The sequence below is a fragment of the Fundulus heteroclitus genome, unplaced genomic scaffold, assembly GCF_011125445.2.
Source record: "Fundulus heteroclitus isolate FHET01 unplaced genomic scaffold, MU-UCD_Fhet_4.1 scaffold_55, whole genome shotgun sequence".
Lineage (NCBI taxonomy): Eukaryota > Metazoa > Chordata > Actinopteri > Cyprinodontiformes > Fundulidae > Fundulus > Fundulus heteroclitus.
Window position 1 is genome coordinate 112145 of NW_023396978.1, and position 19657 is coordinate 131801.

Below are 19657 nucleotides of genomic sequence, written 5' to 3' on the forward strand. Positions count from 1 at the left end.
CTCTCAGTTTCCTCATCTCAGCATCACTTCCCCATTAAAGGACTTACCTCACACTAAACTGCTATTTAAGGACAAAAACACACACACACGCGCGCGCACCACAGGGAAGTTACCAAGAGTCGGCGCGCACAAACATGCATGCATGCGCGAGGATCTCCCAATGAGCGTGGGCAATACAGGAAACGATCCACCCCACCCCGGGGCCCTCAGATAATCTCACTGTGTCATGAAGCTGATCTCTGCCTGCAAGTCATTTCCTCTGAAGCGGCACAATTCGGCTGCAGCTAAAAAAAAGGAAAAAGGAGGGAAAAAAACTGTATTATGGGTGTATGATCTGGACCCGTTTGCCAACAGAAATTAGCCACGGATAAAGTGGCGTCTTGTGAAAATGCCTGCCTAAGAAAATGGTTTTTCTTAGGTCATGGGGTGAACGGGCCAACTTCCCCTCCATCAGCTGAGCGGTGATGAGCAGCTCGGATGCGGCGCGCGTCGAAAAACGTCAAAACCGAGAGCGGAAAAAAAGTCCTCCTCTTCCTGTTTGCGAGGGAACCGCCGGCTTTCCTTTGATGCTCTTCATCTTTCTGAGTTCGGCAACAATCTGATCTGAAGGTCAAGTACAAAATGTTCCTTCAAAGCACTTCTTTGGGGTTGCTTCGCTCAAGTTTACTCTTAGTTTTTGCAGCGTATAAAAAGCAAAAATAACAGATGAATCTATCAGCCTGTGGGTTTTTTTTTATGTTTTATTTTATGAACCTCCACCTGAGGACACTTTTAGTCGTTATTTATCCAGGATTGTGCAACTTTTTGCCCGACCGGACAGCTGCGGGGGTAAGTTGAGCTCTCAGAAGTAACAAGCCTCCCTTTCTTTTGGTGAATCGGGCACAAGGAAGTTTATTTAGACCCCAGACTTCTGCTGTTTAGAACAAAATGAACTATTTACAGAACGGTTTTAAAAGTGGATTGCTTCTGCATTCATGAGAAACTTCAACTTCAATCAACCTTTACGTTTGCATGATGTGCAATTTATATTTAATCGCTGGACTTTTAGCGCTCAGTGGGCCGCTTTACCATGATTAAACGAGATTGAGTATTGGGATGGAGTTTTACGCTATGTACCGTTTTAAAACAAAATTAGCATTTTAAAATCGGCTGTGTTTAAAACACCAAGTTTCAGAAGCAAGCCTCTCGGATGCTCTGTGAAGCAGGGATATTGCAACCACCAAAAAGCACAGAGGGTTAAAAACGAAAGCTCTTTGAAGCGGCTTTTATTTTAAGTACATGCGAGTTCTCTGTCACTAGCTGCCCATCAGCTAATGTAAGATTTTTATGAGCCATTAACAGCCCATAATCCACAAGCTACAAACTTCTCTAACTAATTCAGCTCACAGTAAAACAAAGGCAGCAGCTGCCGCCTGTAGCTGCCACACCGGGGGAGGCAGGTGTTAGAAAGATGAAATCTGCAGCTTCGGCTTGTCCTTCCTGGCGGTTTTTGAGCAATTTACACCTTGGGACACGTGATCAAAACAAGTCGATGCGGGCTGGACGTGTTTGGATCGTCGAGCAACGACGGCACAAACGCCGAGCTGAATAATGGATGGGATCGGTGACTCATGTGTCCTAATTGCCCCATTATCGACTTGAACGGTCCTATTAGTGTGATTGTTCTGACTGCAATTTATAAGCCTGTTACTTCCAACCATGTTCAGAACTGAAAAAAGCCTTTTGGACGACAGGCGAAACATGAGAAGTCCAGTTCCCTTCTACTGAAGCACTTAGGATCCGGCTTATATAAACAGTTTTGATTCGGCATGCACGCGAGCTCTTTAAGAAACCAGTTTCATTGTGGAAAATATAAATTGTAAACATCTTTGTTTGGAGACCTAACTTCAGCAGCTCTAGAGAGCAGGTCCAAATCAGTTTGCTGCACGGGAAGAAAATAAATGATGCTCATGTTTTCTGCATAAAACATAACATCTAGCTCTACGCACCGTTGCACTGATAGATGCCGTGTTGTTTGCCGTTCCAGTAAAGTGAGAAAATAAAAAAAATGCATTACAAATGAGTTTAATCCAAGAAGAGGGAGAAGAGGAGACAACCGTTTTCTGTAAAATCTCAGGATTAACAAAGATGTCAGTGGTTGTAATTAATCTGCTGCGGGGGACACTTGAAAGCGACCGCACACGGCCGCCTCTGATCTGCGCTGCTGGAAAACACCTACGAGGCTCCGGGGGGAACATTTCATCGCTTCGGAGTCAAACGTGTCTATTTATAAATATTAAATAACTGGCTAGCGTCTGGGGAGGAGTGGAGCCGATTCAACAACTTAAACTTTAATAAATCTCCCTGACAGCATCTGGATTTATCCCACTCAGATCATTGATCAGCTGGAGACCAGAGTAAGAAGAAAAAAAACAAAAAAGATTGGTAAAATTATGAATGATTTGTTAAAATCGACCAAATTCAAGCTTGTGCATCTTAAGGAAAAGGTTTATATTAGTGGAACAGAAAGCCAAAACAACACATAACGCTCCAGAAGTTGTTGGGCGCGAGCTTTTTGGAGTCAGCCTACAGTACAGTGAGAAGATGAGCTCACATGACGCTGGATCCAAGAGAACAGAAGTTTCTAACAAAGCAAAGCTCTTGATTTACAGGCACGGCTACGTTCCAACTAGTGTTGCACCGATACCGATACCAGTATGGGATGGGGCCCTAATCCAGCACTAAAGTGGTGGTATCGGCGAGTACCATCAAATAGGGCACCGATACCATTTTGATGTTTGTATGTCACTTGAACGCAGCCTTCTCTCTCCCGACTAGTGTTATACATGTTATATAAGTTCATGAAAGTTGCACTAATTGGGCATTTGAGAGCCAAAACTCAGGGTTTAAAAGAGATTATTCAATTATTAATGTAATCTTACTATCTTACTGTTGCACTACTATTACACATGTTATAATTTTACAAATGTTGCACCATTTTGGCCTTTGAGACCTAAACGTTTATTCAACTATTGTCACCCATTCCAGGTAGGCAATAAAAAGTTCTACTACCCTAAGTAGTATGCAGTTCTTCATATATACATACACACATCAGTTTCAAACAGATGGTATCCGTATCGGCCAATACTGCACAGCCAGGTATCGGGGCCAAAAAAATGGCATCGGCGCAACACTAGTTCCAACCCTTGCCTACGACGCCTTTATTACCAAAAGAGGGAGATCCTGGATGGAGCAGCGCAAATGAACCACCGCTGAGCTAAGCATTAGAGAAAAGGAGAACGGCTCAGTGATCTAGGAGACGCCTCGGTAAAGGTGAAGCTCCTCTGCATTGGAAGGAGTCAGCTGAGCGGGTTCGAGCCTCTGACCAGGACTCTTCCTGTAGACGTCTTCCAGAGACGTCCCCACTAGGAGGAGAGACCGGAGAGACGACACACATCTCTTCAAGGCCAGAAGCAGCTTTGTATTCCCCCAGATCGAAGCTGGGTGCTCCTGAAGGGACGTGTAGTTTTTTGGGTTTTTTTGGGGTGATCGTCGCGTTTGTTTTCTTTTATCGTGGAATAGTACCAACAAGTCTGTCTGGGTCTGTATGCTCCAAGCTTAACGTCTGGGGAAAAAAAAAAAAAAAGAAAAAAAAAAAGAGAGGTGAGAAGTAACTCGGGCCGCAAATCTCAAATCCTAATTAAAGCCATATGATCCGCCACCTTTTTCAGTCCGTATCCTGCAATAAAATGCCAAGCACAAAAACCCCAGTCTGTGCTCAGGAAAGCCATCTACTTATCCACAGCACAAGGTCCCGAACAAATTACTGTTGATACGGGTAATTAAAACGTAGGCAGCAAGCTCTTTCAGCACAGAGTCGCAAATCTCACGGAAGGCATGTTAACAACCCGGCCTTAGTATCTCCCCCGAGCTAATAGAGGAGTATATATATCTTATCAGAGCGAGAGTGTGTGCATCTTTCAGATGGGTGCTTATCTTTTGTTATACCGTCCATCCAGCTAGCTGGTTATGGCCTGTTGCTTAGCAGCTCCAAAACAACAACAAAAAAAAGAAAACTACAAAGAAGAGGCAGGCAGGAATCTAATAGGAGCTCCTTTTTCTGCACGTTCTGGTCTTAATATTAACGTTGACATTGCCTGCTTCCGCTCTCCACCACCCTGTAGAGAATAATGCAGATAATGCATGTCGGGAATGCAACGTTATTAAAGCTAAAAGAGAAAAAAATCAAACATCCCAACCATGCACCGTCAGCATTGGATGACAGCCGCTTCGCGTCCCCTTGTACTCGTCTCATCAGGCATGTGGAACAACGATGGGGGGAAAACAAGCAGAACCCCTGCTCTGGGCTTTAAAAGGATCGAAGAGAAAGTTAATGTTTTGATTAAATTCCAGCAATCTTAAAAATAGTCCCGCAGATAAACGGCAGACGGTGCAGAGCCAGGGCACGGTGCCAGGCAGGGCCAATAAACTCTCCGGCACGGACACGAGAGCAGGAATCCTGGGCCTCGCAAATAGCGCAGTTAACGTCCCCCGTGGGGAATAACAAGAGCATGTCTTATTCATGCCTCTGACAGATTTCCGTCCCATGCTCCTGTGCCCTTCACTTTTTTTTGGCACCCGGGCCTTATTATTATGAAACATACCGAGAAAGGTGCCAGAGAGACGGCGACAATGTGAAAGTTCCTGCAGCGTGCCCAAAACTGCTTCCACTGACCAGAGTAATCTATGCTAACGATACATTATGCAACCTGAAATGTGTGGGTGATACCACGACCAGAGGAGGAGACGCATGCAGCAGCAATCCACATGATTCAGGCACACATTTTTTTTTTATAGCTACATTTAAATACAGCAAACTTAACGGGGACATATCATGCAAAAATGTACTTTTGTAGTCCTTAGATACATGTTGTGTCCTTGGAGCCTCTAGGAGGGCAGAAACGTTTCATTTAGCCTGTCCAGGAACTGCCTACATAACCTTACATTCTGTCTGCACTGCAAAAGCAGAACTTAAGATAAGTAAAATGTTCTTAAAATGAGTGTATATGTCCTTGATTTGAGTAGGTAAATAAGAAGATTTGCCAATGGAATAAGATTTCTGCACTTAAAATGGGAACAACTCATCTCCATCATCTTATTTCGAGTGCTGGATGTCTAATTATATTATTTTAGGGGTCAAAATACTCTCATTCCATTGGCAAAAAAATTTATTTACCTGTTCAAATCAAGGACAAATCAACTCATTTTAAGAATATTTAACTTATTTTTAGATCCGTTTTTGCAGTGTGGGTCATATTTTCCCAATCTGTTCAGTTTTATATTTCATTTTTTGAACAATTACGTCACAGTATTTGCAGCAGAACTGCCAAACAAGGTCATGGACTTCCAGCTTACCAATTTCGCGAATCTGCCATTTTTTTTTTTATTGCCGATGAAGGATGGCGAAGCTACAAGTGTATAAGTGAAGATTTTTGGTTGTTGTCGTGTATTAACCCACATAATTTATTACACCGTCCCTAAGCATACTACAAAAATAGCCGAACAGGGCGGAGAGGAACGCTTTGTGACTCAAACGCCTTATTTGCCGCCTCAGAAAAGGGGGGAAAAGAGCAACAATAACCAGGAATTCAGACCAAAGCACTGCAGCTCCACAACTGAATGATTTACACTGCAAAAAGGGAACTAAAAGTAAGTAAAATTTTCTTGAAATCAGTGTATTTATCCTTGATTTGAGCAGCTAAATAAGACTATTTGCCAATGGAATGAGTATTCTTACTCCTAAAATAAGGTTATTAGCTATTCTGCACTTGAATTAAGGTGGTGGAGATGAATTGTTATTATTTTAAGTGCAAAAATCTTATTCTATTAACAAATAGTCTTATTTAGCTGCTCAAATCAAGGAAAAATACTCTAATGTCAAGAAAATTTTACTTATTTTTAGTTCCCTTTTTGCCATGTAAAGATAAAAAGGCATTAAATAGCACAATACGGGAGTTAATATTTCCACTGTTGGTCCATCTTCCTAATTATTAATAATTATTGTGTAGACTACTGGACATTGCTCTGCTTGGAGTTGATCACAGTTTGCTCCCGTTTATCCACCTGCGTGTTGAGAACTGGCCCCGGATTCTCAATACGGTTTAGATCTGATGATCTCACCGGACACTTAAATCACTTTTGCCTTTGGACGCGGTGCTGCACTGAACTGAAACATACAGCGACCGTCACCAGCGTGATCCTGGATTGTTGAGAGACGTTGACCTTGATCCAACTCTTTCTTCATGGGGGAGACCAAAAACTGGGAGGAAGCCCACGCCTTCGCATGAGAAGCAACCCTGCACATGGACCGTATCAGGGTGCAGAACTGCTGGAACCATAGTAGCATCTCATCTTTTTATTTTTCTCCTGAGCAACGATTTACAAAATGTCTCGAGCAATCAGAAAGTGGATCTGTCATATAAAATGACTTTAAACAACTCTTCTGCTGTCCATCCTTCTTTTGCAGAACTTCAGTCGGCCCCTGATGGTTATTTTCTGGACAGGAGTGACTTCTTTGTGGACATTTTTATTCCAAAGCTAGCGTCCAAAACACTATTATTGAACGTGTATTAAAAAAAAAACACTGGGTGGCAACGATATTCTGCAGTCCTAACTAGTCTCAGTAAAAAGAAAAGAATTCTTCATTTTCATTCTGTGATTTTATTTCACTGTAAAAGCTTTTGCATGCAGAGATTCATCCCCATCATGATCTAAATCAACTCAGATCAAATATTCTGCAGAATCTTTCCAACTTCAGGAAATAACGTGATTACAGTTGTCAGTTTAATCTACTGTTATATTAACAATGTCAAAGCATTTAGGTCACATCCTTTAAGCTGTTTTGTGACTGTATTAAAGCCAGAATTTTTTTTACTTTTTTTGTAAATAAAAAGAAACCTCTGAGATAACTACAGCGATTAAACTGTGCTTGGTTTCGCTTTCCGTCGTCAGACATGAACGTGGCTAATTTTCACATAAATATTAGTATTGCCGCAGACTGTGTGAGTTACGGCTGCCTGATTCCACGGTGCAAGCCGGAGCTCGACAGAGTTCACACAAACGTTCTTGTTTGGGTTCCTTAAAGGAAACGAAAGCCGTAGGAACTCACTGACAATCCCAAGCTGTTCGGTAATGCACGGTATTGTTCTAACGCTGCTGCTGGCTGCACAATGCGGCTTGTTGTCGCTAAGATCAACTGAATAATGTGTCTGTTAGTGAAAATGAATGCAAAAGTCCCTGAATCAGTGCATGAGTGTGTGTAGGAGGTTGTGTTTCACCATTGGGTTGTGATGGAGAGATAAAACAGAGGCCAGATGGATAAAGTGGTGTGAATGTGTGGGAGGCTTCTGTTCTCCTCTGCTCTCTTCGCTCCCCCCTTTTAAACTAAAAATAAGACTCGGGTATCAAACTCTTCAAGATGGTATCAAACCAGAAGGTGAGAACTCTCATGGAGAAATCCAGCGGCAGGGAACAACGCAGTCAGTTAGCGTTGATGGCGGGGGACGTTTTAACATTTAGCGCTTAACAGCTGTAGTATGCAACAGGTCAACAGAAAATATTGTTTTAAGAAATATTTCTGTAGATTATTTACACAAAGTCAATTTGAACCAAGGTCTTTTGATAACATGGACAAAAACAAATTTCAAAACTGGCTTGATCAGACCTGACTGGCTGTCCGGATAAATAAAAGAAACAAAAGCTATTTTTTTTTGTATAAGATCCCACAATACCAGCTTTAGCCCGCATCCCAACCAGGGTTGGGTGATCAGGCTTAAAAATAAAATCTCTAATTTCATTTTACCAAATCCGATTACCGTATTTTTCGGAGCATAAGGCGCAATGGATTATTGGGCGCACTGTGAATTAACGTGTCTATGTATGTCTATGCCCAAACATAAGGCGCACCGGATTATAAGGTGCATTAAATATTCTTCCCAGGTGTGTAATATCACTCCGCATTGCAAAAGGGAATTAAAAGCAACATTTTATTAAAATTAGTGTATTTTTCCTTGATTTGAGCAGAAGACCATTTGCTAATAAGATTTTTGCACTTAAAATAAGAAAAATCCATCTTATTTCAAGTGCAGGATATCTAATAATCTCATTTTAGGGGTAAAAATACTACTTTCATTGGCAAATTGTCTTTTTTTTAGCTGCTCAAATCAAGGAACAATATACTAATCTTAAGAAAATTCTACTTACTTTTAGTTCCCTTTTTGCAGTGCGCCCCTTCACGTACACCGCTCTCTCCTGAGAGGGAGAGCTTTCCGTCTCTGTTGGGAGGACATAGTAGTTGGACTACACTGTTTCTAACATAAGGCCAAATAAACAGAACTTTTATATTGAATTAACTTACTAGGTTTATTGTTGTTAGCGCGTACTCCGGGCACAGGCTGCCTTACATGAATGCACTTCTAGATTAGACATTACAGTCAGGCAGTATTGTAGACAGCTCAGGGGTCTGATCAGGTAGCGACACAGTGTACCGTAATCCTCCGAATATCTATTGAGCAACTCTATAATACTGTAAGCGATTTTAATTTTTACCCTTCATCTCATGTAAGCCAACTTCTGAAATTATTTTTATAACTTCTAAAAACATCTCATCTAGAGTTTGACCTGAATTCAAAGTACAACTAATTATAAGCTTTGAAACATGCCAAATCCAAATGGCAGGCCTCGCCATAGTAAACACTGAAAAGAGAACACCAAATATTTGCTGCTAGTGGTTTTGCACATCTAAAAAACAGGCCGCACTTCACTTATACAGTTTCAAATTAAGTTAAAAAAAAAATAAGTAAATGAATAAATTAAAGTGCCTCGTCTTAGGGTAAAACAGTTTCCTTTTTAGAGTATTTTGACAATATGTTTTCCAAAACACACTTTGAACATTGCATGGTATCATCGAAACAATTTCACCTTTCGGGACAGATATAATGCAAAGTTTCCGAGAGAGTCCAAAAAATATAAAAGAGGGCCAAAAAAAAAAAATCACAATTTTGCAAAAATGAAATCTTTAAGAATTGCAAATTCGAATGAATTGCTAAAATCAATTTATCGCCCAACCCTAATCCCAACTAATGCTTTGTTGCACATCCATCTTTCTGTCTCTCTTTATATCTGTTTCTGTTTCTACACCTTATCTTTAATTATTTTATCTTTTTCATTCACTAACCATCATGAATCCTTATACATTGTTATATTTTTAAAAAAAGGTACCTGCCTCTCTGCCTACCTACTTCTTGACTGAATGACAATTTAAATCTAGATCTGCCAGAGTTAAGAATAATTTGGGACATAACTTTACTCAGTGTTTTATTACACTTAGGATCTGTTTCATACGATCCATTCGTGCCGTCTAATTAGCAAAAACAATGTGTTTTACATAAAGCAGCCAACTGTTTCCAGTGACGGGGTCAGGTAGGTCTATTTTTGTTTTCAGCAGACAGAACTTCTGGAGATGTGCGACAATCAGAGCAAACAACATTTTTCATCAGACATCTGGAAATGACCATAGAGCCATTTCCTTGAAGAGAAAATGGTATGCTGAGCTTTAATATTTATATGAATTGAGATTACACAGACGTAATCATCCTCATATTCTCGGTATGGTTAAATAATCTGGTGCGATACATCCATCCGTCCATCATCTAACACGTCTATCTCTTGTGGGGTCGTGAGGGGTGATGGTGCCTATCTCTAGCTGTCAATGGGTGAGAGGCGGGGTACACCCTGGACAGGTCACCAGTGGTGCGATACAACATGAGAATAAATGTCTCCTCTGTTTTGATCTGCTAACTAAACGATGAAGTGGCGACAGTGATCTTCCACGTCTAGATGGTTGGAAGCGAGACCCAAATTAGATTCGCTCTTCCTTCTGAATGCTAGCTACCGACGCAGGGGATACAAAGTCTGTTGGGGATGCCGACTTTGGCACATCTGTCAATTAAGCGTACATTTCTTGAATTCTGGCAGATCTGACAGTTTACGTGATGACTCGACCGAACGGGTTCTCCTGATGTAGAAAGGCTCACAGTAGTCACTCAGTACTCCAGACGCTGTGAGAACCTTTAGTGTTCCCATCCTCAGAAGTTGGGTGTGTTTAAAAAAATCACAGGTACTTTTGTTAAAGCAGGCATACATATGTCCCGGCGCTCTCTCTCTCCTGGTGGGAGTGTGTGTTTGCTGCGTTTCAATGCACCTGACTCGGCGCGCATCTCCGTGGCTGACTGGTTTGATCTGGCGGTATTTAGAAAGGCTAATAAAGTTAATAAAATGATCTGTGAACATGTGCAGACATTTAATAATCTTGGGGGAGGGCAGTCTCGTTTGAGGGGCGGAGCGTCCCCATCGTGGATAACGGTAGGGGAAACCCTGCACTGATTTTCTGAACCATTCAACCCATGCGGTCAGAGGTCAACTCAGTTTGGAGAATTGGGATAAAGTTCATATGAATGAGTCAAGCTGTCATTCCAAAAAAAGTTAAAAAAACAAAGCAACTGGACTTGTTTTCCGTAGTTTTTTACTTTTTTTGGAATGACCATGACCTGGATGACTGAGAATCTTCACCAGCACAGAGTCAAGCTGTCTGCTGGAGATAGGAAAAGTGCAACTTTAACGTCCAACTGCAACATCTCTATGCTGCACTTTGTATAAAACCATATAACCATCCGAGGCACGCTTAACCATGACTTTCATAATGGGTGAATTTAAGCTCCAGGATTGACCTGGTAGAAGATTCAGAAGGTTAATTGATGGTGACCATGACATTTACACATAAAACTATCTGAAACTTACTACTCCCTTCTCACTTTCTTCAGACTTAACCAAATGTGGGAAATATTAGATGAAAATTCCACATTCTCCAGGAATGAGTAGAAACCGCAACCCTCCTCGGAAAAACAACAAAAAAAAAAAAAATGAAAATGGCTGCACTTCCCATCTTGATGCAAATCTTTCATGCATTTATATTTATAGAAATAACAGGGAAAAATCCCAAGGTAGCAGAAGTGGCCTAATAATACGGGATTTCACGATGCCGTGTCTTTTGGTTGCAGTGGAACAAAACCTAAAAAAAGACCATGCAAAAGCCCGAGGATCTCACCAAAGGAGGTGTGTAGCAGAGAGACTGGTTTGTTTTCAAGAAAAGAGAAAAAAAAAAAAAAAAACCTGACTGGGGCCACCGTCCCCCAGCGCCTTATAAGGCAGCGTTTCTTTCCAGCAGGCACTCTAAAGCTCAGACTTGAGAGTAAGTCGACTGCACTCCAGAGATGAAGCAGATTTTAAGGTCGACTCTCTGAGAACAAGCCGGGGCGACCCCGTCCTCCCCTAAAAGATAGAGCTGCGCACTTAAGGGTTCAAAGCATGGAGGGGAAGCGATGTATAAAAAAAAAAAAAAAGGGAAAATTGGGGGGAGAGAAGCCCTGCGGTGGTGAGATGCTGAGCATAGGGAACAGCAGGGAAAGGATAGGAGGCAGAAAGGCAGGACATCCCACTACCTCCTCCTCCAAGGCCTCCCCATCATCCACATGTGCATTAAGTTATCCGGACACACGAGGTCTTGCAGCACTGAGCCGGAGCTACAGCCGAACTACCTGCAGCGTGTTTACCAAACGAGACGAGAGAGGAGAGGCAAAACGCAAAAGGAGATAACGTGGAAAAGCGAGAGAGAGAGAAAGAGAGAGGGAAAGTGCGGCCGCTCGTAGGGGACTTTGAGCCCCGTGCTCAGCTGCCAACTATTTACTCAGTGAGGTCATTTCCTTTAGGACGCCAGGAAAGCAACACAACTTGCAATAAAGATTATTTTATTTTTTTTGACATATCCCTCTCTGTCCCGTGTCCCGTGTACAGGGATGCGCAGACGGCCTCGTAATACGACCGACGGCTAAATAACGCAAAGAGGGAAGGGAGCGCAGACTTCAGGTTCCTCCTGAGAGAAATGATTCTCTCTGCCGATGACAGAGTCTGTCAGAGCAGAAACGTTTAGCATAAGCTGCGTGTAAGGAATCTTGACGTGGGTTTCTGTCCGGCTCCTTCGGGGGGAGTCGGCTGCTCGGCGAGGCCTTAAACACGTCCTCCTACACGCCGACTTTTAAGCAGAAACCTGAAGCAGATTACCGACTTTGTTTTGCTTAGCAGTAACTGAGAAGACCAACTAAAACCCATCCGTTCAGCTTCTTCCAGTGAGTTGCTTTTTTTAGGCTGTTGCTAAGCTACAATAGCAAAGGGTGGGGGCTGAGGTTATGAACAATTATCAAGGCACTTCAAGTATGTTTGTTTTTTGTTGTTTGTTTTTTTTATTCGACCTGCACGTCTTCACGGCTGAGCTCTCCGTGAGTCTGAATCCCGCCCCGGACGGTAAAACGACTTGATCCCAGCGACGGCGGCGGGAGCGGCTAAAAATGGAAAAGTGCAGGCGGTTCTCTCCTACGCATCCTTCCTCCTCCAACGTCTCTCTCAACACCTCCGTGTCCAGGAAGTAAACACCATCAGAGCTCAAGCAAGGTCTTTGGTGGACGCTTGACGGGGAGAGGTCAAAGCGAGGGAATGGCGATGGGGTGTTCAGGGGAGGGGATCCTCAGCGAGAATATACTCATTAAAAAGGGGTTTAGAGGATGTTTTTTATTTTATAAAAGCCAAACAAAAGTTGAATTTTCTTTCAGAAACAAAGCAAACAAAAAAAAAAGGATTTTAGAAAACAAATCCCTTTTATTTTTCCCCAAATTCCCATTTTCCCTACTTATTTCTCTTCATAACATGTTTTTAAAGGACAAAAAAAAACATATAAGCTTATCTTTTCATAACTTTTAACACAAACGGTTTTATTCGATAGACGAGTGCGTCTCTAAAGCTCTAAATTACCTGTTATTCATTAAAACGAGGAAACTTGTTTACACGTGTGTTATTAGTAAAGAAACAGCTCCTTTTGTACATTAAATACTTCTCAAAATTCATGCTATAGTGTAGTGGAAAAGTGATTTCCCCCCCCTTAAGAAGTTTTTTTTACTTTTTTTTTGCATCTTGGTCAATTTATCGTTTCCTATAAAAAGCAAACTAAGATAAAAAATAGACAAAACGTAGTTTTATGGATGACTGTGTGCATGTGCATGTTTTTCCTGTGCATCTCCGTGTTGACCTGCGATGGACTGGTGACCCGTCCAGGGGGCGGACCGCCTCTCACCCACTGGGTGAGTCTCGTCCTTCGAAGGACCTGGTCTATATGGGCCGGGTCCTTCGTCGGCCACAAAAAAAAAAAAAAAAAAGAACACCAGCAGAGATCGGCTTGTGAATTGGGACGGTCCAGCCTCCACCGACTGTCCTCCGTCTTTACCTCAGCGTAACTCCTGTTGCCTAGCAGCGAGGCAGCGGGAAGCAGCTGTGAAGCCAAACAGATGGAGCCTGAAAGTTAACCCCGCTGTAAAAAACTGTACACGGCTTTTGACTAAAATGTTGCTTTAGCAATTTTTAATTTTATTCTCATTCATTAAATCAGCAAAGTGTTCCAAATAATTTTATGTTGAAATTAGAATTACAGCACTAAATAAAATGTATTATTGACAAACACTTTCTGTGTAGCTTGCTAGTAAAACAAGCCCTATAAACCCATTTAGTTCCTACGCTCCACTTATCTGGAACAAACTTCCAGAAAACTGTAAAAGTGTGGAAAACCTGAGTTTTAAAAAAAATCAAGATTAAAAACACATTTCTTTAGGACTGTTTTTGACTGTTCTAGTTAAACTGTTATACTGAAACAGCATTAGTTCAACTTTTTTAGTCCAACTGTTTATTGATGTTCTATTTTGTTTCTACATTTTATTCCTACTTGCTTATATTCTGTTTTATTTTCCTGTATTTTAATCATGTAAAGCACTTTGCATTGTCTCTGTACTGAATTGTGCTATACAAATAAATTTGCCTTGCCGTGCCTATAACCTTCTGAGCAAAGTTTAATTACATTTTTGTTTAGATATCAGGTTTACATAGCTAACTTCTCACCTAAAAGTTATGTCACAGAAAGCGTAACATATCCAACTTTATTCGCAGCGTTTGACAGTGAATCATGGGATAGTGTGGAGGAAACGCCGGACCCATCCTTCAAACTGAGGAAAAGGACACATTTGTCAGAAACAGCCTTTGAAGGAGTCGTAACCTGGGACGTAATCAGCCTACAGCTGCAGCCTTCGAAGGATGCAGCCTCTGAATTGAGACAGAACCAAACCTGTCTTCTAACCCGACTTCACCTTAAACACGCGCCTCTTGCATTTAAGTCTAAAGGGCTCTCTGGTGCTGCACGCACAACTTTAAATTCACTCAACAGGTAGCTTGCTTTCTCTGATAATCTCAGGACAGGGATATAACGCCTCGATAGTCGAGCACATACTAACAGGTCTTTTTCTGCCGGTTTCAGTAAAATCTCATGCGAACATAAACTAACTTGTAAAGCAGCATGTTGTGCTGCAGAAAGTTTTTTTCCACACAGCTGTCGACGGGGCAGGTGGCATCAAGCAGCCGCAGAGCAGCGGGAACCAATCAGGGTCTGGCTTTAAATGTGAGCATCAGCGTTCAGGGTGAAATGATCATTTATATAATAAATGGATATTACTTCTGCAAATAATAATAAGAAACAAACCTTTGTTGGGTGTCTGAACTAAAACCAAACATGTGAATATAGGTATGGGTCGGCTGCTGGTGTCAAGCGGTTTCGATAGTTTTCTGTCACGGCTTTCACAGTTTTGAATTATTTTTAATGAGACCGACAAAGTATCGGGCATGGAGTAGCACAGTATTTGGGATAATTCTATGAGATATGCCTCTTTATAAATACTTTATGAAAAGATAAATATTGCATATCGGCATTCAGCCTAAAAATATCAAGATATTCCATATCGTTCAGCCATGCTACCAATCATATTAAATAGGTCATGTCAACTAAAAAAAAAAGATGTCACACATTGCTTTTATTTAGATAACCGTGTTTTAGAACTACTGATGGCAGGCGATGATGAGCAGTATGCCTGCCCTCTAATTAACTACTTGATACCAGCTAGTTATAATTTATACAATATAAAAAGTAAACGAGAGAAAAAAATATGTAAATGACAACATCTAAACTGCTGCTGAATATTTGTTTAAGTCACTGGATGAAATCCAGAGCCACACATGCTGTAGATATAACAATAATAAACCAAATATATTAACAATATAATATTTTAGCAGCAGGATAACGCTGCTTCTCTGTTTTAAATAAAAGCAATTAGATTACACTATACGTTTTGCCATTAAGACCATAATATTGTGGTATTTTCAGGCAATATTTAAAATACAGTGAAAATGTCAAACCAGTCTTCTAAAGAAAATATCAAATAATAAACTATAGCAAGCTTTTTTCTGGGTGTTTTCCAACAATTTTGTAGCCATTTTTTTTTTCTTCTTTTTTTTACTAAAAAGCAATGAAAATCTGACAACTGAGGTCACCACTATCAGGCTTAAGAAGACGCAGATTCACAAAACGTTGCCTCAGATTTTTTAGACTCACGTCGCAGTTTGAAACCGGGCAGATGCAGGAGCACAACCAAAACGTTGGATGTTAAATACCCCAGGAAAAAATGGTCCATAACCAACTGGAACAAGAAAATGTTTTGGGAATATCTTCCTTTCCCATTTAAGCCTAAAGTTATTATATACACACACAGACACACACTTGAGTAATGGAAATAATTTTTTTTTTTCCACAACTGTATGCAAGCATGAAATCAGCAGGTCCAGCTGCACGTCTTCAGACAGAGCCGGTTCCATCTCTAAGTTACGAGTTTCCCTTTTCCCCCCCTTTAGCGGCATCACTGTACAGGCACACAATACTCCGGCTACTCCTTCAAATATTGTGTCTCCCAAACAAATGCAGGCATCAAACCGTATCAGAGGTGGAAACTTCATAGAATGCTATTGCGCTGTTACCTACTCCAGGAAAATGACTTATGCCACTAAAGACACAATCACATGCAGATGCAGAATAAATTGGGGGGAAAAAAATATGTTTTTCCACCTCAAATCACACAAGTCTGAGCAAATAACTATAGTATAGTCTGAAAAACTAAACTTTAAAAACTGCTGCATTTTTCAAGGGGAAGGCCGTTCTGTAGATGTAGGTAAATTAGACGAGCTTTTAGAGGAATGCCTCCAAATAAGGAAAACAGAAAAGTGAAAATTAAGCATTGGTTTAAACACCAGTACTGTCCAGGCTATGGAAAACGAAAATAATACCTCGTTTCAACTCTCACCGTAATGGCCAAAAACATGTAAACGTTAAATTAAACCTTATATTTGTTAAATAAAGATTTACTATTATTTCACATGTACCCACTCTGACAATCTCTCTCAATTACCATTACTAAAAATGTAAAAAATCTGACTAATGTTTACGCACATCTAAGGGCCTGATAATATTTCATTTCAAAGCGCTTCCAGTCATAATAAAAAGAAAGCGCGCCCTCGTTCAAGCCTAAAGCTTTACATGTAGGAACTTGAAAATGGTCTCAGATCAAACTTTGGCCTTTATGCTGCATGAAGCTGCTGCTGGGCTTCCAGCGCATCTCCTTGTAGAGAACAAATCATCCGCTCATTACTACGTGCCAAAAAAGATTTCAATCTAACCTTAAATGTACAACAACAACAAAAAACTATTCATCAAACAAGAAGCCAAAATGGTTAAAAAAAAAAAAAAAAAAAAAAAAAAAAAAAAAAAAAGCCCCCTTCTTGCTTTCATAGGATTTAAGATGGAAAACAGCAGCCAGGTGCTGCTAAAGTGTTTTTTTCCTACTGTCAGACGGAGGGAAACTGCACTGCAAAAACTGAACTAAAAATAAGTAACATTTTCTTAAAATGAGTGTATCTGTCCTTGATTTGAGCAGGTAAATAAGATGATCTGCCAATGGAATAAGTCTTACGCACTTAAAATAGCAGCAACTCATCTCCACCATCTTATTTCAAGTGCAGGATGTCTAGTTATCTTATTTTAGGGGTCAAAATACTCATTGCATTGGCAGATCATCTTATTTACCTGCTCAAATCTAGGACAAAAACATAAACTTTGAGAACACTTTACTTATTTTCAGTCCGTTTTTGGAAGGCAAAAAGGCGGAGGTGACGTTATCTGCGACCCTCGTGAGTTCAGACCCAATAGGAACGCACCATTAGAACAGGGCTCTCAAACTCCTATCCTTCAGGGCTCATGTCCTGCAACTTTTAATCAAATAATTAGCTTTTAATCAGCAGGGCTCTGCAGAACGTGACTCCACTCAGCAGACCGGGGAAAAACGCGTAAAAGTTGCAGAACGCCGGCCCCCGGACGACGGAGGTTTGAGGGCGCTGCCGTGGAGAAACAAATGCCGCTACTTAATAATCTGGGAAGGGCTGCAGGGCCAATTTACAAACCATTTGAAGTCCATCATTCTGCAGAGGGAGAAAAAAAAAAAACCCGCTCACAAAAGAGGAACACATTTGCCACTTGCCAATCTTCCCAGGAGAGGAAGTCCCAGCAAATTCACCCCAAGGTCAGAGTGTGCAGTGCCGAGAGAAACGGCAAAAAAAAAAAGCTCCGCCTCGGACTCCGCTTGCCCTCAGCGAGCAGGTTAAATGTTAAAAGTTCATGACGGGACAAGAGAAAAAAAGACAGAACAAGTAGGGCCTGTTCAGAGACGCTGAAAGGATAAAACCTAAAAACAACAACATGGCAGCAAAACTGGAAGTTTGCATTGCCGCCTCTGAATGAAGACTCCTCCAACAGCGTGGTCTGGACAGATGAGACCAAAGTAGAGATGTTTGCCCATAATGCACTGCACCAAGCAAAGCTTTGATGCATCCTATGAATTGCATGCATTATGCATCGTGTCAAGCAATCTTGATCCCAAACAAAAAAAAAAATCCCTATGTTATTGTGTTTACACCACACTAACAATGCAGCTATAGTTAATGGCTTTTGATAATTGTATCACATATCATGTTGATCACTGGGCCTGATTGCGCACATATCTGTACGATTGCTGCCCATAACAAATGTCTCCTACTGGGGGACAGTAAAGAATATCACAAATATTTCAAAACAACTATCCAGCACGGCGGTGGAGGGGTGTTGATCTGGGCTTGACCACGTGGCCATCACCGGCCCAATCAAAGTCCAGACCTAAAGCTAATTGCAATGCTGTGGCGGGACGTTAAGAAAGCGACGCAGTAAAAAAAAATGTCTACAAACCTCGACAGAAGCAACATAGGAAAGAAAAGCAATTGAGAAAAAAATGAGCCAGAAATCGGCTAATTCAAGTTACTGCTGCTACAGGTGCTTTAATATGCACACCAAAAAGAATAACACACCAGAACTCAAAGACAATGTTAATTTGTACATTTCTGTCTTTAAAAAAATTAATTATGTCAATGCCAATCCTGATCATCATTTCAAAAAAGTAAAAAAACAAAGCAACTGGACTTGTTTTCCGTAGTTTTCTGCTGAAAACAACTCCAGTTGCTTTGTTTTTTTTTAACTTTTTTTTTTTTTTTGGAATGACCATGACCTGGATGACTGAGAATCTTCACCACCACAATCCTGATGGTGTTCATAAACAGACATCCTGTTCTACAAAAAAGTGTTTTTTTTTTTTTTGTTTTTTTCAGTGTGCAAGCAGGCTAACGACCTCATGTGCAAGACCATAACAGGGGTGCAGGGCAGGCGGGAGTTTCGGCCGGAAATATTGGTCCCAGCGAGCAATCCAGCAGCAGCAGCAGCAGGGCCATTCTCCTGCAGTTAATCCTAATCTGCAGACACGCTTCAAAGAGCCCCGAACTGCTCTGTCTGCATCGCGTCTTAACTATTAATCAGGCCTGTCTGAGGTGCATCCACGTCCAGCCCTTCCCCTTTATTAAAGGTGAACATCACGTTAAGGTGTCCGGTTTCTCCAGAGGAGCTCCGTGCCAAAAGCGTGCATGCGTATAACCTTACCGACGCCGTCATTAATAAACCATCCAGGACTGACTTGACTTACCAGCAAACTTTCCAGGTTTATGGCCGATCGGGGGTCTCTGATCATGTCCTCCAGCCTCTTCAGCCGGTTTTCCGCCCTCTTCTCGGCGCCCAGCGACATGGCTGACTGAAACAAAGTTTCTCTGGGAATTATGAAGAAGTTTTCCCCCCCCTGAACTGTGTGGGGTTTACATGGGAGCCCCTCTTTTGTTTCCTGGCCGGAGGCCTGGAGGAGCAGCCCACCCAAATAGCTCCCAACAACTGGAATACTGGCTAAAAAAATGAAGAAGAAAAAAAATAGGGTGAAAATATTCCCAAAAAAGGCTTCCCAAAAACTAGCCTCCAAGGCAGTGAGCTAGTTGCGAGTATTTTTTATTTTATTTTCCCACCGCGACGTCGGTGTTGAGTTTTTCACCTCCCGTTAAGCGAGAGATGCATTTTCCCCTTTACTCGCGTTTGAAAGTTTGAATTTGGAGATAGCAACAGGCAGCAGGGCGTTTTCTCAGCGCCTCCCCCCTGCTTCTTTCCCCCCTCTGTGGGTTTCGACCGTTTGGAAATCCCGACTTCAGGAGAAAATTCCGCCATTCAACTCCGTCCGAGTAGCAGACC

General features: G+C 41.5%; 1 protein-coding gene across 1 annotated transcript in view; it reads right to left on the reverse strand.

Annotated features, from left to right (window-relative positions):
* Window positions 1–19396, reverse strand: part of rock2a (rho-associated, coiled-coil containing protein kinase 2a) — a 51613-nt gene extending 32217 nt beyond the window's left edge. The window contains exon 1 of the mRNA XM_036132850.1: window positions 19071–19396. Coding sequence (XP_035988743.1) covers window positions 19071–19169 — 99 coding nt within the window. The 5' untranslated portion in view covers window positions 19170–19396. The remainder of the gene's footprint in view (window positions 1–19070) is intronic.
* Between the last annotated feature and the right edge of the window lie 261 nt (window positions 19397–19657).